The 13374-nt window shown below is 31.5% G+C and overlaps 1 protein-coding gene across 2 annotated transcripts; it reads left to right on the top strand.

Annotated features, from left to right (window-relative positions):
- Nucleotides 1-124: 124 nt before the first annotated feature.
- On the top strand, nt 125-8720 carry LOC108917511 (N-terminal kinase-like protein). 2 transcript variants are annotated; one of them, XM_018724143.2, is made up of 12 exons: nt 125-332; nt 387-650; nt 704-924; nt 978-1068; nt 1122-1436; nt 1634-1855; nt 3545-3773; nt 3846-4037; nt 4099-4257; nt 4346-4497; nt 6277-6423; nt 7410-8720. In XM_018724143.2, exons 1-12 carry the CDS (start codon nt 219-221, stop codon nt 7716-7718), a joined length of 2415 nt encoding a protein of 804 aa, XP_018579659.1. In that variant the 5' UTR covers nt 125-218; the 3' UTR covers nt 7719-8720. The 2 variants fall into 2 exon arrangements, with proteins under 2 accessions (XP_018579659.1, XP_018579657.1); XM_018724141.2 differs by having other exon boundaries at nt 4093-4257.
- Nucleotides 8721-13374: the final 4654 nt, after the last annotated feature.

Here is a 13374-nt window from a genome sequence, read left to right as displayed (position 1 = left end):
AAAACCACCAAAATATTGATGTTTTGAGAAGATGGGTTGGTGGTCTTGGTTGACCAATGTCAATTTCAAATATTTCAATTTTATGAAGAAGAAGAGCAATTTAATGTAGACGTCAAAATAATAAACGTCAGTAATGTCAAGTAGAAAATGGAAAACGGTGTTTAGGTTAAGTTTTTAAATGTTTACAAAAATATATACAGGCGTAATTAAATATCATTATGTGGTCGTTTTTTTCTCGCGATCCATCTAAAGATTTTAATTTTGAAATTGGAGAATTAGTTCCAAGTTTAGAAAATAAAAGTGTATGGACCCTTCACAAAGGCAAAAAAAAGGTAAGTGTGAAGTAGTTATAAAACCTGCATTAAACGTGATTAATTTATTGTCAGGGCTCAAATGAAGAAGTTTCAGTTTTTGTCTTTGACATTAAAAACAATTCAGATGCCCAGTTAGAAATAGCTAAAGCAGCAGTCAAAAGATTAAAGACTTTGAGGCATCCTAGCGTGCTTACATACTTGGATAGCTTAGAGTCAGAAAAAGTCTTATATTTGGCAACAGAATATGTAGATCCTCTAGGTGAACATTTAGAGAAATTGCCATTAGATGGACCTCAGAGAGATCTGTACGTAGCTTGGGGTATTTTTCAAATAACGGTATGTTGCTTTAATTTAATTTATAATATCTGCTTATGGTTTAATAATTTTAGCGAGCTCTGTCATTTTTAAATAATGATGGAAATCTTCGACATAATAATGTGAATATTTGGTCTGTATTTGTTAATTCTTCCGGAGAGTGGAAACTTGGAGGTGTAGAATATGTAACTAGCGTGCAAGATACTAACTTTCCTTTTAAGCTTATTCAATCTTTGGATGTATATGACCCTCCTGAGAAAAATGATCCTAGTAAGCAACGGTCTGCAACAAAATGGTAACATTATTGTCTTTTCAAATGTGGTGTTTTTACATTTAAAAATATTGCAGTTCTAACGATATGTGGGGCTTAGGATGTCTCATTTGGGAGGTGTTTAATGGACCCCTTCCACAGCAAGCTTTGTTGAAAAAACTCGATAAAGTATTATTTGTAGTTACTTTAATGAGACATGTTTTATTACTGAATTATTTTAGATACCAAAACAGTTAGGTCCCTTGTACTGTGAACTCGTGGGTTCTAATCCAGCTTCTAGACCCAATCCTGCCGATATTATAACGAGGTGTCGCAAGTTGGGTGGTTATTTCAAGAATGATTTGGTTGATACTTTGCTATTTCTTGAAGAGATTCAAATTAAGGACAAAAATGAAAAAAATAGATTTTTTTCTAATCTTACTCCCCACTTGGACAACTTCCCAGATAACGTATGTAAACACAAGATTTTGCCACAGTTAATTACAGCATTTGAATATGGAGATGCTGGTTCTGCTGTATTAGCCCCAATGTTTAAGGTAAGAGATTTTATTAATGTACAATGTTCATTCTTTATAAAGAATTTTACAAATTATTGTTCCGTAACTGTATAAGTTGTTATGAATTGTGAGATTCATGTTTTTGATAAAATTATATGATGTAAATTTTTTATTATGTTTTGTTTTACTTTACCGTAATTCACATTATTGTTCCATTGCTTTTCTGTTCATTGTAGTTAGGAAAATTGTTGGATGAAAGTGAGTATCAGAAGAAGATTGTGCCATGCGTAGTGAAATTATTTGGAAGTAACGACAGGGCTACCCGATCAAGACTTCTGCAACAGTTAGAATTCTTTATCGGACATTTGCAGGCTGGTACAGTTAACGATCAAATATTTCCTCAAATTGCTCATGGGTTCATGGATACTAACCCCACCATTCGAGAACAGACTGTCAAAGTAAGTATAGCAATATCTAATCATTCGTAAACTGTTTTACATTTGCTGTTTTTTAATGCAATAAATTATTTAACAAATTGTTACCATTCACTACTCTTAATAATAAACTCCAAGAGATTTATAGGAAAAATAGATCTTAATTTTGAATATTATTGATGTGATTTTTATATTTTTCTGTTACTGTTTCTTGTGTTGTTAAAGCCATCATTTACTATTTACCTAGGCCCTTCAAAAAGTTCTTGGAATGTCTATTATTTGAATTAGCTAAAAAATTAGAAATTTATAGGGATTCTATGTATTCCTAATTGTGAATAATTACAGTCTTGAAGTCTGATTTTCTTATGCAGAACAACCCTATTATATCCAACCCAACCGATCAAAAATTTTTCTGAAAAGTTTAGATCACAATATGCGGCCATAAGCATATTTCACCTTAAAACTAGTGCTGGCAAAAACCGGAAAAAAGTGAAACCGGTTAACCGGGTTCCGTAAAAACCGATTTCAGATAAAACCGGTTAGTCGAATAGTTGCTAAAACCGGTTATTCGAATAACCCGTTACTTGAATCGCCAAAACCGGATACCTGAAAATCGGTGCTTTACAAAGACAGACCCGGAGAAATTGTCTAAGGTCAATTACAATCGGACAAATCGATGCCTAAAAAAAAAAAAAAAAAGGAAGTAGATTATCAAATAATCGGTTATTTGAATAATCGGATATTTGAAGATTCGAATAACCGAATAACCGGTTTTCGGATATTTGAAGAATCGAATAACCGGTTTTCGGATTTCATAAAAATCCGAATTATCCGAAACCGGTTAACCGACTATCCAAAAAACCGGTTTCAGTTGCCAGCACTACTTAAAACACTAAACAAGTACATACACATTTTTTTAGTACAACCAGGTACGTTATATTTGTTCTTTGTTGTGTAGTCAAAAATCTTTTTTTTAACTAAAGGAGGCAATGCTAAAATGAACTGTATATGTGTTTTTATGATCTATCATTCTAATTTGATTTTTAAATTTTTCTCTGTGAAATGACATTCATGCATACTAAGTATGTAAGTATGTACTTAGTGTGGATGAGATATAACCTACAAAGTATATGTCATCACTGTTTCTCACGTTATCATTAATTAAATATATTTTTAACTTGCTAGATAAAAATGTACTACCACTTACACTTTTTCCAAGACAATTAAATAATATTGCCAAAAAAAAGGCATAGAAATTATCAGCTAGAATACTTTCTCTATGAGAGTGATTTTAAATTAATGTAATAAATATTGCAGCTTTTGTTATTATTTTTTTTACTTGTTGCAATAAATCGGTCAATTTATTGGTCAAATTTGGGGCTGCCAACTAGAAAATGAATCATTCATGATAACAACAAATCATAAACTAGATATAATATACATACTTGTAACATACACGAGACTTTTGAAACTGTAAAAAAACACTTATTTATATGTAACCTTTAAAAATGTGTAATAAAACAGGTCAAATATTGTAAAATTAAATAAAACTGGTATTATTGCATAAATATAAACTAAAAATCACAAATATCATACATTATGTAACACGTGTACCAATACGTTTTAGGGTGGGTGTGCCAAATTCTTCATTATTGGATCAAAAATTAGTAAATGTAAATAAGTTGAAAACTTTATAAACATTAATTTTTTTAGTCTGTGATACATCTAGCACCTAAGTTAAGTTACAACAATTTGAATATAGAAGTGCTTAGACATTTTGCGAGACTCCAGTCTAAAGACGACCAAGGTGGTATTCGTACGAATACCACTGTGTGCCTAGGAAAAATAGCGCAACATCTGCATCCTCAAATCCGTCAGAAAGTTCTTATATCTGCATTCATCAGAGCCATGAGGGATCCTTTTCCACCGGCAAGAAACGCAGGTATGCAACTACTTAAACTTAAATATTCTTTCCATATTTTTCAATATTTATATTTACCGAATTGTTTCTTAGGTGTATTGGCACTAGCTGCTACGCAACAGTACTACCTGTTATCAGAAGTCTCAGCAAGAATACTTCCAGCTCTCTGTCAATTAACCATGGATCCCGAAAAATCTGTTAGGGATTCGGTTTTCCGGACGATTAAAGGATTCTTAGGGAAGCTAGAAAAAGTGTCAGAAGATCCCAGTTTAAGGGAAAGTATGGGTACGTCCATTATTCTTTTCCTTGAGACAATAGAATTATCGTTGACTAATTTTAGAGGCAGATGTGAACACAGCTACGCCCAGTTTGGGTAATGCCGCAGCCACCTGGGCAGGTTGGGCCGTTACTGCCGTTACTGCCAAATTCTATCGAAGTCAATCCGATACGGTGAAGTCGGTGAATCCTATGGGCAACAAGATGTTAAGCAAGCCAGGATCTTTAGGTAAAAATTAATTCTTTATTTTAGAAACATTTTTAGATTTTTCGTTACTAAGATCATGGAAATTAAGTTTAAAGTATACTCTTTTCAGAGCAACCTTCCAGTAGCAGTATTTCAACAACAACTTCTAGCGTAACTTCCATGACTTCACTGGAACATGAAGAAGGCAGTCGCGGCAACGACTCTGTCTCGGATTATGACTACAATCACTGGGAAGATAATGACAATTGGGGCGATATGGAGGTATGACCAGAAAAACTTTGGGGATGTCTCACTAATCTAAAAGTCGAATTTCTGTTGTGTAGCTGCGATTGTACAGCTTATAAGGAATCAGAATCCGTAATTGCCTTAATTTTTACATTTGTCGTAAAATGACGATATAGTTTTGGAATAGTTCAAAATTATCAGCTAAAAAACAACCAACTTTTGTTAGTTCACGGATATTTATGGAAATATACTTTGACAAGGTCAAATTCTATCGTCTTTAAAATACAGTAACACTACTTACATGTGTATATACAGGGTGTAACTTTGAATGGGAGTTATTTTATGTGGAAGTTATCTTTGACCTTTAGAAAGGTATATCATAAGTTTGTTGTCCTAAATTCCATCATGAAGACTGATTTTTTTTTTACTTTTTTTTGTGATTTTCATATTCCATCTCTGATCAGGCTAGTATAACCTCAAAAAACAATGTTCGCTAACCACGAGCGCAAGCTGTGGCATGCATTGTTGTCAAATCTCATGTTTCCTTTTTATAATATCACACAAAAATCGAACAATAAAGACAAAAAAATAATGCAGAATGTTGCAAAATTACTTATCGTATCTTAAACTGATAAACTGAAAATTAAAACAAACCAAATGAAGTAACGTAGACATATTCAACTATTCTTGTTTCATCAAATCAACGGAAGTTGTTTTTTGTCCACTTAACACCTTGTCATATCACATCAGGTGGATTGATATTAATACCTAAATTAGGTCAATATTAGAGGTCAATGACAAGATTTACAAACTAAACAAAGTATATATTTTTTAAACTTTATATTTCAAAAATATTTGAGATCAATTAGATTAATAAGTATTTTTGTTTATTTTTTAGTGTGTATATTTTATAGAACAGCAAAATTAGTTATTTTAAAACATAAATTAGTCTTACAATTATGTAAAAAGTATGAATTTTATAAGAACACTCAATATTTTTTTTTAAACTTTGGCCCTTCGTTGGCATTGATACATAAAAAGAATGGTGACTCTAAAATAGAATGTTGCAAAGCTACTGTTTTTGCAAAATTATTTTCCATTGCAGTTTCACTCTCTGCCCCTCCATTAGTTTTGAGGGTTACTGTCGGTGTGCAGCAAATAAAACTCTCTCTCAATGGTAAAATAAGAGGTATTTTTTTATTGAAAATAAAGTGCAGTGAAAAGAAATGTTTTTGAGGCGAGTATTTATCGAAGAGTCCTCTTTTGGAGTCGCTTGCAGGTATATGTATCTTGTCCCTGGCGCCAATCTGCCGTAGCCCTTTTCCGGAACCATAATGTGTGTATTCTGCGTTGCACATTTTCGTCTGTTTCTTGTCGCTTGCAACTATTAGACCTTTCCGTCGTCAGTCCGGCACTTTTAACATGTACTATAAATTGGTTTCATACAGTTGTAATGATTATAGATTCGTATTCAGGAGAACGCTTGCTATTACCCCAAAAAAAATTGATTCTTAGAGTTCCACCCTGTATACAAAATGTACAATGAAGCAAATACAATTTGAGATGTCAAAATTTTATGTTGGTAGTTGACAGAAAGGTCTGGGCTGTACAGAAACTTTTTGAAGTCTTTTGTTTCATTGGTTGTTGCAATCAAGGCGAGTGGATGTCATATGTCTTGAATTTTTGCAGTTTTTAAAATATTTTACCATCCTTAAAAAATTCTGAAAAGAAAGTGTAGACTTAGTTTTTCCAGTAGTACCAAAAAATCTGTTAAAAAATATGTAAATTTCACTATTAAATTTTGATTTTTTTAAGACTGGTGGTCAAATGGCGAGTAGCAGCGGTAGCGGGTGTGCGACAGGTACCAGCGATCCGACTAGCCCTCCTTCCGGTTCTGGGCCTGCTACTAAAGTTACCGATGGGTGGGATAATGAAGAGTGGGGTAGTTTAGAAGAAGAACCAGTAAGTTATAAATATATAAATAAAAATCTTGCTTTGCTTATTTAAATAAATGATCCCTGTACTAGATTCTTAAAACATGCATATTGAAATCGGAGGATATGTTTATAACATCGTCAGTTCCTGACAGAGTAACCAAAGTACGATATGGGTCGGTTTAAGAGAGGCAAGTGCGGTTTTGTGTTCATAAGAGAGGTGCAAGTACAAGATATCAAAGACTTTATGTATTGTATTTGTTGTAAGGACATTTTTCGCCTAATATAACTAATTTTAGACATGTAATGTAATTCGAATACCTCTCAAATTTTAAATAAATCTGTTATAGTAATTTTTTTTGTATAAAAAATGTATTCATAAACGGATCAGAGCGTTTAAAGATTTATGTTTATGAAAAGATATATATTATTTTACACGGCAGACCAATTTTGACACTTGAGGGGTTTCTTGTATTTCTCGAGGAGATATTCAAAAGAATTGAGATGTTCTGGGCTTGTATGACCTTTTTTGTGAAATTTTACTAAATGAAATGAATCAGTACCATCATCGATTAATGATACGCTGCCCTTACTTCTCTATCTTATTTATACTCTAAATTGTTGAGGTTTAGGGATAGTCTAGGAATTGAACGTGTTATAAGGAAAATATTGTGGATGCCACTAGGTTCTATGCAAAAAAAACTGCATAAAACTTGTCATAAATAAAAAATTTCCACAAATGAAAATGTTACCGTCAGTAATTATTTACTTGTGGCATTTCTTTTGTTACTTTTTTTTACTTAATTGGATATTTCTTTAAATTTTTTCTTTTTATTGTCGCTGAAATGTCCTGTTAAATGAAAAAAATTGTAAAAAAGTTATTCGACAACACAAAATTATTGAAATTGGCCTACTTTCTACATAAATTTTCTAATTTGTTGGCGGATCTAATAGATATATCTAAGCCTTTTTGAAGTCTGCTTTTCTTCATTATTTCCCAAACTTCTTCTTTAGGAAGCCGAGGCTGAGCTGACATCTCCTTCAGAGGCGTGGAGCCCTAGCGATACCGCTCCTATATTACCAAATCACCAAAAAAATTCAGCAGGTTTGATCCAGCCCCAAACCGGCAGATCTCCCCAACACGCCTGGGAGGAATCCGAATTTGAACCTATTGAAGAAAATTCCGGGTCTAGCAATGCTAAGTTGGAAGAGGCGAGGAAAAAACGGGAAGAGCGGAAATTGATGCGCCAAAAGGAACTCGAGGCTAGAAGGGCTAGTCGAACCGTAGGAGGTCCCATGAAATTAGGAGCCAAAAAGTTATAATTAAGTGATAATGGAGGGTATATTACGTCTAAGTAATAAGTAAAAGAGAAGTTTCTCTTTAGGTTTTCTAATTGTCTTCAATTAACCCGACGTCAACTAAAAATGTACACCAAATGTGTTGAAGGATGTTTCATTAAACGGTTTCAAAGTAAATGTCATGTACTCCTTTTATAAAAATATCGTGTAATATATGATTTACAGATTCTAATTATATTTATGTAAAATTTTTATCGAAGATCATTGAAATACCTTACTTTTATTGAAAATGTATAGCTTACCAATGGAAATCATTAAGGTTCTTTTAATATTAAGCATGGCCTAATTAAAATAATAACAGCCAATATTTTTTTTGACAGAATTGTGTTCAGTAGTAATTTTCTTTCTAATAAGAAAGGCAACATTTATTTACTACTATTACTAACATTTTTTCATTTTGAAAAATCAACTTTATATCTACCGTTTCCTAAGCAAAATGATTAATATATTTATTTAAATACATGACTTCTCGGCATTGACCAAAAATTAATCAAAACGGTATTTTTGCAGTAATAAAAAAATAATCACTTTCCCAGAAGATACTTAAAACTAAGCTCCATGTCGATATACAGTGTTGTTCGAAAGAAAGAAATAAGGTATAATGCAACAACCTGTCAAATATGAAGGAGCGGTTTTGTAATCCAAATTTAAAAATATTTCAATGCACTTGAAGCTTTCAAGATACAGGGTTTTAAAATTTGAAAAAAAAAGATGTTTCTAAATATATTTTGAATAAATGATATTGAAATGAAATTCTGTGTGCACAATTCTTGCATGAATGTCATTTAACGTGAAGAAAAGTCTCGAAACAGTGGTCCAAAAGAAATATTACAATTTTTTTTTTATATTTTATGTTTAACAAAAGTTTTTTCATAGCTTTTCCTGTTTTAGTACAATTTAACAATTTATAAAGTCAAATGTAAAATTATTTTCAAAATACAGGGTGTTCCTAAATAAGTGTCGCAAAGGAAAACTGTAAATTCCTCTTGAAAACAGAAACATGTTTTGCCTCTTCCATTTTTCTCTCCGGGCTTTCGTTTTCAAAATACACTGTGTCAAAACGCCATTTACGCCATTGGAAAAATTGACATTTAACAGCAAATTCTGAAGAGCCAATGAATTTTACACAAAAAGAGTTCTCTTAGTTCATTGCTCTAAAGTCAACCGTTTTCAAGAAAATGACTTTTTATGAACAAAAACAAACATTTTGCTAACGTTTCGAAAATATTTTGTAATTCACAAAATAGGTAGTAATAATTAACAATTTTAACGAAATTTAACAATAGATAGGATTTTAACTTTTTTTATCAATTTCGCGAGTAAAATTTACAAATATTGTACAAAATTAAGTTCGTGGACTTCAATGTACACATTACATCTTTGAATCATATTTCTTTCTGCTGCTGCGGCTTCACTCCTATCGGTCAACACTTTGATAATATTGACGTGGATTTCATAAACGATGCATTTTAGATGTTCCCATCCGGTGGTTGACTTTAGAGTGTAAAATTCATTGGCGCTTCAGAATTTGTCGTCAAATGTCAATTTTTCCAGTGGCGTAAAAGTTAGGGAGGAGAAACCCTTACGATACCTGTACAAAAGTTCAATCCTGCAGTTCAAACGGATATTGGCCAAAAGCTAAAAAAAAAAAAATTAAAGTGTACCTCGAAAATGAAAGCTCGGAGAGAAAAATGGAAGAGGAAAAAAGTGTTTCATTTTTCAAGAGGAATTTACAGTTTTTCATTGCAACGCTTATTTAGGAACCCTATATTTTCGATGTTTTCTCACATATCCTCTTACTCGTAAAGATTGTAATATTGAGATGATTATGCTAATACTTTTTTTCTTTGATTTTTAAGACCTTGGTTTAATACACAACGGCTTTAAGGACAACTGTTTATGTTAGAAATTATTCTAAAATTTAGATGAATAAAACAATCCATCATTTTGGGCAAGTTATCATGTAACACTGTATTTTGAAAATTTCCTGTAAAATATATTTATTGTGCCCAAACATAAATTTTGTTATTATATTTGGAAACAAATGTTTTGACAGTATTTAAAAAAAAGCAAATCCACATCACCAAGTCAGTGATAAATTTTTATATAATTTGTGATATTTTGAAGATGATCAGAATTGAGTTTATTTTTTTATTATTATTAGTTTTATTAAAAATCAGAGCCATAATTAAGTATAAAAATTTGACGTAAGTTTCTCCTGTTCAAAACAAAGCAGTTAACCGAATTTACCAAAATGATAAAAAAAGATAAAAAAATTTCGAGCTGTGGGTAGTTTCATTCATTCTAAAACTTTTGATTCAGTTTGTGGTGTTAATGATTATTACATTTTGTTTTACATTATATAAACTTTTCCCCTTTTCATTAACCTTCCGGGACTGGCGTGAAATTTTTGTGATCCGGCGATGGTGACGGACTGTGCGTCCACATACTAGATTTGAGGCAATTATAAAAAAGTTTGCAATTGTTTTTGTTTATTTATATATAGAAGCATAAAAAATAATTAAACAACATTAATTTTGCAATGTAAGAACATATAGGAACATATATTCTTGTCATTATTAGAAACTCAGCAGAAAAGTTAACATTCTTAAAACTAGCTACTAAAAACATACAATCAACGTAGGTATTTACTTAAATATGAATAGAATACATATAAACTTATCATAAAACTATATAAAACTATTCACTGTGACATTTCAAACATATAGGTGTCAAATGACCTACATTTTCCACGTTTTGCAAGAAAAACGCGTTGGTTGATTTTTTCTCCTGTCGCAGTAACTGCAGCGGTTGCATTTGGTGGACCAGGTGCAACAGCATTATCAATTTGAAGAATTTCTTTAATTCTTGATCTTATAGTTTGCGGTAGAGAAGTTAAAGTTGCACGAAAACGAATATGATTTTTAGTCAACTCGGAAGACAGCAGGTGCATAAATATTTGGCATGTCATATTTTTATCTACATTTTGTAGATTGTAAAAAACCATGGAATCGACTGCAGCTAAATTTAATATGGAATAAAAAATAACCATAGGCTACCTTCGTGTGTTTCTAGCACAATCATACTTATTTACCTTCAAAAACTTTTAAAACACAAATATTAATAGTGAGGTCAAAAATGGGATTGGGGACTGACGGCGGACTCCCACTCCGCAATATTTTATAACATAAAAACAAAAACACACCCACGCTTCAAGCTCTCATATAATACGACTAATTTGATTCTTGAAGAATACCGAAATGCTCTGATTCGAGAAGGGGGTGGTTAAGTGGTAAACGGCAAAAGAAAAGAGCTGTGGACTGACAGACCACACGCTAGCCCCGGAAGGTTAAGAAATACTATTCTGAAAAAGGTATTTATTCTATTACATCACATAACATTTCAATTTATTACCAGTTATCAAAGCCTACTTTTTTTTCATTGTCACATTTTACAAAATTCAGTTAACAAATTTTTTACCTATTTACCATCTCAATGGATAATTGCTAACACATCACACATCCTATTATTCACTTATAATTTTAATTCCAGTTTTATGGGAGGAATAACACAAACTTCAGTAATACTGCCATATTAAATGCAAATATATTTAAAAAAAATTAATGTTTAAATAAAGACTTGCCTTATATACAATTTGTTCTACGATTTTGTTACATTAGTAAGAGGTACTACTGCTGTTTATTTAGGGTTTTAATTTATATACATATTATATAGATCCGGCAGAAAATTTTTTTTGCCATATCTCTTTCCGATTGACAACATTTGGTATTAAACAGGATAGGACATTTTAAAATTGTTGTAAAAACTATATTGTTTACAGTATACATTTAATATTAATTAAAGCAGTTTTTATAAGATGAAATATTAAAAAATTGAAAGTTAATACGAGTATACTTAACAGCGACAGTTGTGAAAATTATATAGAACAAATTTTGATAATGAAATGTGGGACTCATACAATTTTTTAGAGTATGATTTATATTTAATGTATATAGGTGTAAGTATATTTGCAATCTAATTTTTTTTTCACGATCTATACAGGGTGTCCCGTTCATGTTTCAAAAAAACTTGTGTGCAAGTTCCTCATGGGAAAATAAATAGGGGTAGTTCATATAAATTTTGTTTCTTAGACGCCCTGTTTTCGAGATACAGTGTGTTGAAGTTGTTACTTTCCAAATGGTTTTCCTTAATTATCTTTAAATCGTCAAAATTTCTACACGAGTAAACATCAACTGTGCATTAAGAATAATGTGTAAACGGTTTCTTTCTGAAAAGCGGTGTCGCCGAACCATTTAGAAACCCCTCCAATTACCTGTATCGGCGACACTGCTTTTCAGAAAGAAACCATTTGCATATTTTTCTTAACACACAGTTCATGTTTACTCGTGTACAAATTTTGACATTTTTATCTTTAGCCGATTTAAAGATAATTAAGGAAAACCATTTGGAAAGTAACAACTTCAACACGCTCTGTCTCGAAAACAGGGCGTCTAAGAAAAAAACTTTACACAAACTACTCCTATTATTTTTCCATGAAGAACTTGCACACAAGTTTTTTTAACAAATATGAACGAGACACCCTGTAGATATGCTAGTTTTTTATTTTTTCCACAAAAAAACTATTTTTTCGTAAAGCTATAGCATTATGGATTTTGAAAAAAGAAGTGTTCATGCCAAAATGAACGAAGATTTTATTTTGTGAAATAAAAATGTCGCCTTACCTATCTATCAGTTGTTGGTTCCACGTTTCATTATCAAAATATAATCGGTTTAATTTTTAAGGGCTACCATTGATATTGAAGTATTTGCTTCCATTTTTAATGCTGTCACCTGTTGTGTCTTAGAATTGGCAAAATATTGATTATATTCTGGGAATAAAAGAATAGAAAACAAAAAAAGAACTAGAACATATCACAAAAGTATTTTAACTTATGTAAACATAACACCATTGTAGAAAAAATGTTGGTCATTACGTACATTATAATGTACTCAGTATTTTGCAATTTTCTAAATTTTCATATAACCAAAATATAGCTAATTAGTATGTAATATTTACCTTTCCATATTTAAAGAACAAAAAACTTTATATGACAGTATATTAATAATAAAATTAAACCAGTACCTATACGTATTGAAATAGATGCATGCATATGATTATACTTGCATTCAAACTTAATTTAGATCATTTTTCTAGGCCTTAACTTTATATATTTTTATAAAATGAACCTGTTATTCTTAGCTTTTCATTTTTATTTAAATGAGAGATATTAAAACTTTTTACATTTATATTATGTATCAGCATTGGCTGCTAAATATGTAGTTATAAATTTGTATATACGTATAATATAGAGGCACAACTTATAAATAAATTAAAAAATGCTTTAATTTATGTACAGGGAGGGATGTTATTATATTGGAAATCCTTTGGCTCAATGATATTATATTCCTTTTAACGCTGCTGATACAACATGTTGAATTCAACTATTATCAATTTTATTGCCGTTTAGAATAAAAATAATCAGCGTCGTAGTTAGGGGCTGGCCGCGGGGTCGGCTGCCAGGGGCGCAAATCTCAAAGGGGTGCACTCGTGATTGTACTG

The sequence above is a fragment of the Anoplophora glabripennis genome, unplaced genomic scaffold (assembly GCF_000390285.2).
Source record: "Anoplophora glabripennis isolate ALB-LARVAE unplaced genomic scaffold, Agla_2.0 scaffold57, whole genome shotgun sequence".
Taxonomy (NCBI): domain Eukaryota; kingdom Metazoa; phylum Arthropoda; class Insecta; order Coleoptera; family Cerambycidae; genus Anoplophora; species Anoplophora glabripennis.
The sequence above is the reverse complement of the archived record's forward strand: the minus strand, read 5'-3'. Positions and strand labels throughout refer to the sequence as shown.